This window comes from Mercurialis annua, linkage group LG5 (assembly GCF_937616625.2).
Source record: "Mercurialis annua linkage group LG5, ddMerAnnu1.2, whole genome shotgun sequence".
NCBI lineage: Eukaryota > Viridiplantae > Streptophyta > Magnoliopsida > Malpighiales > Euphorbiaceae > Mercurialis > Mercurialis annua.
In genome coordinates this window covers 32,706,928-32,717,055 of record NC_065574.1, presented here as the reverse complement: position 1 = coordinate 32,717,055, position 10,128 = coordinate 32,706,928, and the positions used below count along the sequence as shown (strand labels likewise).

Below are 10,128 nucleotides of genomic sequence, written 5' to 3'. Positions count from 1 at the left end.
GTTAGAACGTTTGGATTTGTTTTGCAATGTTATAAAAGTTTGACTTAAATTGCTAAAAAGGTGAAATGTTTGGATTTTTTTCGTAACGTTTTAAACGTTAGGTTTTTTTTCGTAATCTTTGTAAACGTTTCGCTTAAATCGCAAAAAAGGTGAAACGTCCTGTTTTGTTTGTAATCGTTTTTAAACGTTTAGCTTAAATCGCTTAAAAGGTGAAACGTTTGGATTTGTTTCGTAACGTTTGTAAACGTTTGACTTAAATTGATAAAAAGGTGAAACATTTTGATTTGTTTCGTAACTTTTTTAAATGTTTGGCTTAATTCGCTAAAAACGTGAAACACTTTGATTTGTTTCGTAATGTGTGTCAACATTTTTCTTAATTCCCTAAAAACGTGAATCGTTTGTATTTATTTCGTAACGTCTGTAAACGTTTGGCTTAAATCGCTATCAAGGTGAAACATTTGGATTTGTTTCGTAATGTCTGTAAACGTTTGGCATAATTCGCTAAAAAGGTGAAACGTTTGGATTTATTTCTTAACCTTTGTAAACGTTTGGCTTAAATCGTGAAAAAGGTGAAATGTTTGGATTTGTTTCGTAACGTCTGTAACGTTTGGCTTAAATCGCAAAAAAGGTGAAACGTTTGTTTTTGTTTGGTAACGTTTGTAAACGTTTGGCTTAAATTGCTAAAATGTGAATTGTTTTGATTTTGTTTCGTAACATTCGTATCGTTTGTAAATGTTTGGCTTAATTCACTAAAAAGGGTTGCGTAACGTTCTAAACGTTTGGATTAGTTTGGTAACGTTTGTAAACGTTTAGCTTAAATCTCTAAAAAGGTGAGACGTTTGGATTTGTTTGGTAACGTTTGTAAACGTTTGGCATAAATTGCTGAAAAGGTGAAACGTTTGAATTTGTTTCGTAATGTTTGTAAGCGTTTGGCTTAAATCGCTAAAAAGGGGAAACATTTGGCTTAAAGTGCTAAAAAGGTGAAACGTTTGGCTTAAATCGCTAACGTTTGTAAACGTTTGGCTTAAATCGCTAAAAATGTGAAATGTTTGGATTTAAATTGCTAAAAAGGTGAAACACTTCGATTTGTTTCGTAGCGTTTGTAAACATTTAGCTTAAATCGCTGAAAAGGTGAAATGTTTGGATTTGTTTCTTACATTTGTAAACGTTCGGCTTAAATCGCTAAAAAGGGGAAACATTTTGTTTTATTTTGTAATGTTTGTTAACGTTTGGCTTATATAGCTAAAAAGGTGAAACGTTTGGTTTTGTTTCCTAACATTTGTAAACGTTCGGCTTAAATAGCTAAAAAGGGGAAACGTGTGGATTTGTTTCGTAACGTTTGTAAACGTTTGGCTTAAATTGCTAAACAGGTTAAACTTTTGGATTTGTTTCGTAACGTTTGTAAAAGATTTGTTTTGTTTCGTAATGTGTGTCAACGTTTTGCTTAATTCGCTAAAAACGTGAATCGTTTGTATTTATTTCGTAACGTCTGTAAACGTTTGGCTTAAATCGCTAAAAAGGTGAAACATTTGGATTTGTTTCGTAATGTCTGTAAACGTTTGTCATAAATCGCTAAAAAGGTGAAACGTTTGGATTTATTTCTTAACGTTTGTAAACGTTTGGCTTAAATTGTGAAAAAGGTGGAATGTTTGGATTTGTTTCGTAACGTTTGTAACGTTTGGCTTAAATCGCAAAAAAGGTGAAACGTTTGGTTTTGTTTCGTAACGTTTGTAAACGTTTGGCTTAAATTGCTAAAATTAGAATTGTTTTGATTTTGTTTCGTAACATTCGTATCGTTTGTAAATGTTTGACTTAATTCACTAAAAAGGGTTGCGTAACGTTCTAAACGTTTGGATTAGTTTGGTAACGTTTGTAAACGTTTATCTTAAATCGCTAAAAAGGTGAGACGTTTGGATTTGTTTGGTAATATTTGTAAACGTTTGGTTTAAATTGCTGAAAAGGTGAAATGTTTGAATTTGTATCGTAATGTTTGTAAGCGTTTGGCTTAAATCGCTAAAAAGGTGAAACATTTGGCTTAAAGTGATAAAAAGGTGAAACGTTTGGCTTAAATCGCTAACGTTTGTAAACGTTTCGCTTAAATCGCTAAAAAGGTGAAATGTTTGGATTTAAATTGCTAAAAAGGTGAAACACTTGGATTTGTTTCGTAGCGTTTGTAAACATTTAGCTTAAATCGCTGAAAAGGTGAAACGTTTAGATTTGTTTCTTACATTTGTAAACGTTCGGCTTAAATCGCTAAAAAGGGGAAACGTTTTGTTTTATTTTGGAACGTTTGTTAACATTTGGCTTATATAGCTAAAAAGGTGAAACGTTTGGTTTTGTTTCCTAACATTTGTAAACGTTCGGCCTAAATAGCTAAAAGGGGAAACGTGTGGATTTGTTTCGTAACATTTGTAAACGTTTGGCTTAAATTGCTAAAAATGTGAATTGTTATGATTTGTTTCGAAACGTTTGTAAACGTTTGTTTTAAATCACTATGTTGTCAGGGACGAATACGGGGTGAAAGTAGTCACACTCCCTGATTTTTATAGAAGCAAGCCTAAGCAGAAGGCGACGCTCGAAGGCAATGTGATCATCCCGGAAGGTGATAGTGCCGATAGCACGGCAGTAGTATCACTCAGTAAACCCCCAACGAGGATGACGACGCATATTCAGCCGCTATACATCAAGGCCGATTTAAATGGAGTATCAATCAACAGGGTCCTTATTGATAACGGAATTGGGGTCAACATACTACCAGCGAAGATGCTCAAGAAGCTCGACATAAATCGGGATCAGCTAGACCCAACTGATGTTTACATGACCGATTTCGCCGGAGGCAAAACTCCGGATGAGGGGTACATTACAGTCCGGATAAAATTTGGGCGAGTAAAGACCGAAGAAGGGTTTTTCGTGGTCAACGCCCGAAGCAACTACAACATATTGCTCGGTCGAGATTGGATTTACTCCAATATGTGCATACCATCAACCATGCATCAAATGCTATTCATATGGCGAGAGGATGGTGAAATCGAAGTTGTACAGGGCGATCCCAACCCCTTCGGCGAAGACCATAATGTGCTTGAGGCAAATTTATATGACGAGGAAGTACGGAAAATACAATCCCTTAGTTCCAAAGGGGAGACGAGTGTACCCCGCTTATTAGTCAACTCGGATCGGCCAGTATCGATGACCCTTGGGGGCAATGGCCGATCTACTATCATCAAACGTTTAGAATGATAGCATGACACAAGGAATTAAGAGAGAAGATCAGACAGCTAGCCTCGCTATATGACGTCGCATCGACCGAATGCATCTGTGAGGACCAGGATCAAGACCCAACAGGATTGCTGAGAATTGGGGATATACAGCTGGCAACAGGGAAGCTTGAAGATGATCCCGCCCAAGTACAAGATGACCTGCCAGAAGTGAACTTGGGCACTGCTGAATCGGCTAGACCTATTTATATCAATGCCGGGTTGGATGAAGAGTTCAAAGGACAGCTGATTGCTTTACTAATCGAATTCCGCGACTGTTTCGCCTGGTCGTACGATGAAATGCCGGGTCTCGATCTAGATATTGCCGAACACAAGCTCCCTCTGAAAAGTGGATTTCGGCCATTTCGGCAGCCCCCCGACGAATGTCAAGAGAAGTGGATACCCTCATCCAGGATGAAATTAAACAGTTAGAAGATGCCAAGTTTATTCGAGAAGCTCAGTACACCGAATGGCTCTCTAACATCGTCCTTGTGATGAAGAAAAATGTAAAAATAAGGGTATGTGTAGACTTTCGAAACCTCAACCTGGCCACGCCTAAGGACGAGTACCCGATGCCCGTGGCTGATATGCTGATAGATAGAGCGGCGGGGCATACGATACTCAGTTTCCTTGACGCACACTCCGGGTACAACCAAGTACCAATCAACAAGGAGGACGTATCTAAAACAGGTTACAGATGTCCCGGGCCGATTGGAGCTTACGAATGGGTTGTTATGCCTTTCGGCTTGAAGAACGCGGGTGCAACCTACCAACGAGCGATGAATAAAATGTTCAGAGGACTGGATTGCCACGAAGTGTACATTGACGATGTAGTGGTAAAGTCGAATACCGGGGAGGTTCATTTGGCCGATCTGAGGAAAGGGTTCGAGCGCATACGGTCTAATGGGTTGAAAATGAACCCTCTTAAATGCGCATTCAGAGTATCGGTTGGAAACTTCTTGGGTTTCTTGGTTCACCAGCGGGGAAGAGAGATAGATAAAAACAAAGCCAAGGCGATCATTAATGCTGAACCACCTAAAACTAAGAAGCAGCTTTATAGACTAATCGGTCAAATAAATTTGCTTAGACGATTACTAGCGGACACAGCAGGCCGACTTCGCAGTTGGAGTGTCTTGCTACGAGGAAAAGAGACCGATCATTGGATTTGGACGGACGAACAATTGAAGGTGTTCAATGATTTAAAAGAATACTTGGCCAAACCTCCAAGTTATGACTCCTCCGGAGCCGAACAAACCACTGTTACTTTATTTATCGGCTGCACGTGAATCCCTGGGATGCATGCTCGCCCAAGAGGACAACGGGGTGGAAAGAGCGGTCTATTATCTGAGCCGTGGGCTGACCGATACTGAGATTTGCTATACTGACATAGAGAAAATGTGCCTGTGTTTGTACTTCACTTGCTACAAATTACGATATTACATGTTGCCGGTAGTGGTGTACGTACTATCCCATACCGATATCATTAAGTATATTCTATCGAAACCATACTTAAGAAATCACATTGGGAAGTGGGCGATCGCCATGTCCGAATTCACATTAGTTTACGTTCCCCAGAGAGCAGTAAAAGGACAAGTTTTGGCCGATTTCCTCGTCGATCATCCTATAATTACCCTTAGGGAGGAAACAATTAGCTGCTGCGACATAGTCTTATGGGAGATGTAGTTCGATGGGTCCAGAACTAGCCAGGGGGTAGGCGCCGTAGTACATATTATCTCACCCCTGGGGTCAGCTTACTAACTATCGTTCAAACTCCAGTTTGAGTGTACTAAAAATCAAGCAGAATACAAAGCCCTGATATTCGGCCTCGAAATTTTGGCCGCGCTGGGGGCAAAGTCAATCAACGTTAGACGCGATTCATTGTTGGTCATCAAACAAGTGATATGGGAATTCAAGTGCGAGTCTGAACTATTGGTGAGGTATTGCAACAAGGTGAAGCACCTGATCGAAGGCTTTCAGGATACAAGGATAGAATATACCGAGAGGGCCGATAATATTGTCGCGAATGATCTGGCTCAACACGGCAGCGGATACAAGATGAATCACCAGTTCGACGCAATTGAAAGAGAAACGCCGAATCTCCATACTGGGGGCATCACCATCGATGAAAGGAAATTTTCGGTCTACCTAATCGATGTCACCCAAGATTGGAGGACTGAAATGTTGAAGTGGTTCGAGATTCCAGACCATACGAATAGGAGGTTGAGGACCTTGGCCCAAAACTACGTCGTCCTAGCGGGCGAGCTATACAAAAAGGGTATTGAAGGGCTACTCTTCAGATGCATCGGCCCAAAGGAAGCAATGCTAGCAATGGCCGAAGTACATGAAGGGATAGCTGGTGCTCACCAGGCAGGCCCCAGGATGAAATGGTTGATCCATAAATACGGCTTCTATTTGCCGAAAATAGAACAAGACTGCATAAGATATGCTAAGGGGTGCGAAGCCTGTCAGAAATGCGGTCCGATACAGCACGTCCCGGCCGAAGAACTCCACTCCATCATTAAACCGTGGCCATTTAGGGGATGGGCGGTCGACCTCATAGGAAAGATATATCTTGGCTCGACAGATGGCCATACTTTCGTCATTATTGCCACTTGCTACTTAACCAAATGGGTCGAAGCAAAGCCCCTAAAATCACCCACGCAAGAAGCTGTGATTAAGTTTTTTAAAGAATACACCGTTCATCGACATGGGTTGCCTGAATCAATAACCACAGATCAAGGGATGATGTTCACAGGAGGCGATATAGGTTGGTGGGCTTCTCAGATGAAGATTAAAATGCTTCACTCAACACCATATTATGCGCAAGCCAACAGACAGGCCAAAGTGACGAACAAAACTATTAAACTTATCATTCAGAAGATGATTGGAGAAAACCCAAGACAATGGCACGCTTTGTTGTCAGAAGCAGTTTGGGCGAATAGGACCAGCCAAAAGTCGGCCACATGAACTTCACCTTTCCGAATGGTGTATGGGTACAATGCGATCTTGCCAATGGAGCTCACTGTGATGTCTACTCGCCGTTTGTACCAGAATAGATTGTCTAAGGAGGATTACTTTGACAAGATGGTAATAGACTCCTTAGATCTCGACGAGGAGAGACTGGCCGCATTAGATCACCTCGAGGCCCAAAAAAGAAGGGTTGAGAGGGCATACAATAAGCGGGTGAAAACAAAGTCATTTGCCATAGGCGATATGGTATGGAAGGCGATCCTAACTATTGGTCATAAGGACAGGCGAATTGGTAAGTGGAGTCCGAACTGGGAAGGCCCATTTATTGTGACTGCCAAGATGACTGCGGTGCGTATGTCCTGGCGAATGTTGACGGGAAGAATAATGACCGCCGCGAGCCTTCGCCGAACGTCCTAAGTTGTTAGATATCCATGAATAACGTTGAATGTTCTGCGTTTCTGATTTATATGGGCCGATGATCGAATGTATCATTATCATTTCGGCCATTTATTGTTACAGTTGAGTTTTTCCAACGGGTCCTCCGTTTTTCTCAACACTCTATGTAATAATTTATAAATGTGCTATATCAGGGCCGATAATTGAATATATCATTGTCATTTCGGCCATTTACTGTTATAGTCGAGTTTTTTCAACGGGTCCTCCGTTTTTCTCAACATTATAAGAAATAAGTTATAAAATACTTTAACAGGGCCGAGAATTGAATATATCATTGTCATTTCGGCCATTTATTTTTAAAATTATCCTTAAGGGGCCCTCCGTTGTTCCCAACGTGTCATTTTTTGAAGCGGACCTTTTAATATCAGATTAATTAAAGACCGATAGCGATGATGAAAAATAAAAACTGACTAACGGCAAAAACCTTCGGTCCCATGAACGATTAACATAAGATGAAAATCTATTCAACAAAAAGAAACGGCCACCAGGCCGAACCAAATCATTATCGTACGTTTGAAAAGAAAAATATTGTTCTGAACTTAAAAAATATTACAACATAAGCTAAAAATGTCTAAAAATGTCGCCAATCTCACTGCGAACCGTGCTGAAAGATTTGCGGGCTTCTTCCACCTTGGGCTTCATTATGGAAATGCTCTACTTCAGCAAGTTTCGGTTTTTCTTCACGTCGACACCTTCGAGCAAGCTTTTGTCCATGGAGACTTCTAGTTCGCCTATACCCTTCTCTTCAGCCTACAGCTCGAGCTTCAAAGCAGCGATTTTGTCTTGCAGCTCCTTTGCGTGCTCTCGGCAATTTGTCAGAGCTGAAACAGCTGATTTCAGTGATGCCTTCAGCGTCTCCATCTTCTCTTTGGGTTCGGCCTCTTGAAGGGTTAATTGGTCAGGCTCGGTCTAGATCAGCATCGATTCATCATAAATCTTCTGAAAAGCAGGTAGCGATGCAGATAGTTTAACCATGGCACCACGAGCTTTTTCGCTGAGGACTTCTGGAGGAGCGTCGGCCAGGGCAGTTGCAGCTTTTTTAAGTTTCTCGAAGTCCTTGGGCGACTTGAATATAGCAATGCCTTGGGATTTCAACTCAGAAACCACGTCCAGATGATCGCCCCAGTTCTCAGAAGACTAGCTGATAATCTCAGCCTGCATTTCGCCCTCTGGCATAGGCAATTCCTCATCTTCACTATCAGAGTTCAGGAAAGCTGCTGCTTTCGCCGTCAAGTCTTCATGTTTTGCCGGAGCGTCATCAGCAATCTGCCAGGTTTTGCCACAATAGAAAATCAGCTTCTAAGACTACTATTAAGGTGATAATGAGCAAATTTGAGGTACCTTAGTCTTGGCAGCAAGACGTGCCGGAAGGTTGACCAGGTCCGAACCCAGCGGCGAGTGCAAGGCAGGCAGTGGTGAAAAATCGAGCATTTGTAAGACGGTTGGGGTTACCTCAGAAGGGTTTTTTTTGGGACGAACGGGTTTCCTGAAGGGAGAGTCCTTCATCACCAGTTTGATCGCCCCCAGTTTGGGTATCTCGCCTTGAAAACGAATGAGCGCTTCTGGAGGGATGATTCATCTCAGGATCAGAGGGTGTAGGATCAAATAGGCGAGACCCAGAGAGATCAACTTTAACTTTCTTGGATTTCGACTCCTTCTTGGACGATTTCTTTGATGTTGGGCGTTTTCGTCTTGCTTTCTTGGCTTATGGTTTCTCATCGCCGTTGGTATGGTATACGTCGCCCTTACCCAATCTCGGCACGCCAACTGAGAAACAAAAGTTAGTACAGAATTGAATAAAAATTTGAAAGGCGAAACGTTATCTTCGTTACCTGGTATTTTACTGTAGCCGTTTTTTACTAGTTCACTAATCGCCTCAACATCAGAGCGGCATCTGATGCCAGTGTAAGTTACCCCTTCACTAGTTATGATCGGCTGCGATTTTTTATTCCGTTTTTTAGGCATTTTAATTGGAGTTTGGGTGGACATATTACACTTAGGAACTGGTGGACTCTTGTACTTAAATTTAGGGCGAATATGAGCTAAGTAGAATTCATAAGAATAAGTTTTTTCATATTTTTCCCTCCAGACATTTTTCATTTTTTCATTATATTTAGTCCTAGCTATTCGCCTATGACGCTGCATTTTAAGGTTCATACTAGGCCGATCTAATGAATCATATTTGAATTTATAAAAGATTTCGAACCTAGAAATTTCAAAAAGATGGAAGAGGTTACCTTCGAATTTTGGACGTTTTGGTGCCTGCAAAAGAAACTGATCTGCATGAGTTGGGTTTCTCGATAAAGGAGGTAAAGAAAAATTATGAAGAGATAGGATTTCTTTCAGAGAAAGGTCGAAACATGATTCAACGACCGAAGCCCACCAGCTTTCAAACTCAAGGGTACATTTTGGTGAAATGGAAGGACGAGAAATTTCTGATATAGGGGGAAGATAGGCTCGATTAAGGCGAGTTATAAACTGGAGATCGGCAAAGTTTTCTATTGAGGGTGTATAGGTCCCGCGGTTATTGACGGAGATTAATAAAGGACAGGGAATTCCTTGGTTGTAGCCGAATTGCCGAGCTACATAGTTAGGGCAATATGCCTCTGTACTACAGCGGTTATACTCCAAACCGGCGATCAGATTTCTACATTTCAAGGAGCTACCCCAACATTGGCCTCCAAGTTTCCGTTTGGGATCGGCCATTGCTTCTTCAGTATCGTCGCTATCCCAGCCGAGGTATAACCAAGAAGGAGGATACTTCAGAGTCAATATCGGGAAAAATAGTTATGGAGTACGAACAGAGTTTGTGAACACCTCCAGAACATCAAGGACATGGGGAAGGCGAGTACCAGCAGCGATAAGTTGATAACCGCATAGTTCGGCCTTGATATGGGGGCCAACTTCAAAGAGCTCGGGGAAGTAAAGTGCGAGCCATAATTGTAGAACCCATAATGGACCACTAGGGCATTGAAAGACCCGTTGTTCGGCATGAGGAGCAATTTCGTTCATACTTCTGTACAAGTGAGCCAGCATGAACTCGCCAAGATTGCATTTTCGTCCTTCGGCAAGAGCAGCGGCGAGTGTGAAACAATCTGTGGTGACTCGGAAAGATAAAGTACAAAGGACGAATTTCGCCACAAAAAAGGCGAGGAAAGCAATAGGCTCTCTGGTGTCAGACTTGTAGTGTTCTTCGCCCATAAAAAGCTTGACGAATGGGCCATAACTCCTTTGGGCTTGCGTCAACTTAAAGATAGGGATGTTTGCGTCTAGATTGGGCGAAATACGTTTGCCGATAACAGGGATGTTTAGGATGGCCACCATGTCTAAAAGGGTAATGGTCATCATGCCGAATTTGAAGCAAAAACAGTTGATGGCGGTCGACCAGAAGAGGGAGGTACCCATGATGTAATGCTTTGCTATTGGTCTACTCGCCTTGGAGAGGCCG

At 41.8% G+C, this 10,128-nt stretch overlaps 1 protein-coding gene across 1 annotated transcript; it reads left to right on the top strand.

The window, feature by feature from the left end:
• Window positions 1-4,649: 4,649 nt before the first annotated feature.
• Window positions 4,650-6,221, top strand: LOC126681790 (uncharacterized). Its single transcript, XM_050377342.1, has 2 exons — window positions 4,650-4,919; window positions 5,031-6,221. Exons 1-2 carry the CDS (start codon window positions 4,650-4,652, stop codon window positions 6,219-6,221), a joined length of 1,461 nt encoding a protein of 486 aa, XP_050233299.1.
• The last annotated feature ends 3,907 nt before the right edge of the window (window positions 6,222-10,128 follow it).

Coding starts and splice junctions, on each gene's coding strand:
- LOC126681790 (XM_050377342.1), top strand. CDS start 4,650: ATGTGCCTGTGTTTGTACTTCACTTGCTACAAATTACGATATTACATG. Junction 4,920..5,030: donor CAATTAGCTGCTGCGACATA/GTCTTATGGGAG, acceptor TTCAAACTCCAG/TTTGAGTGTACTAAAAATCA.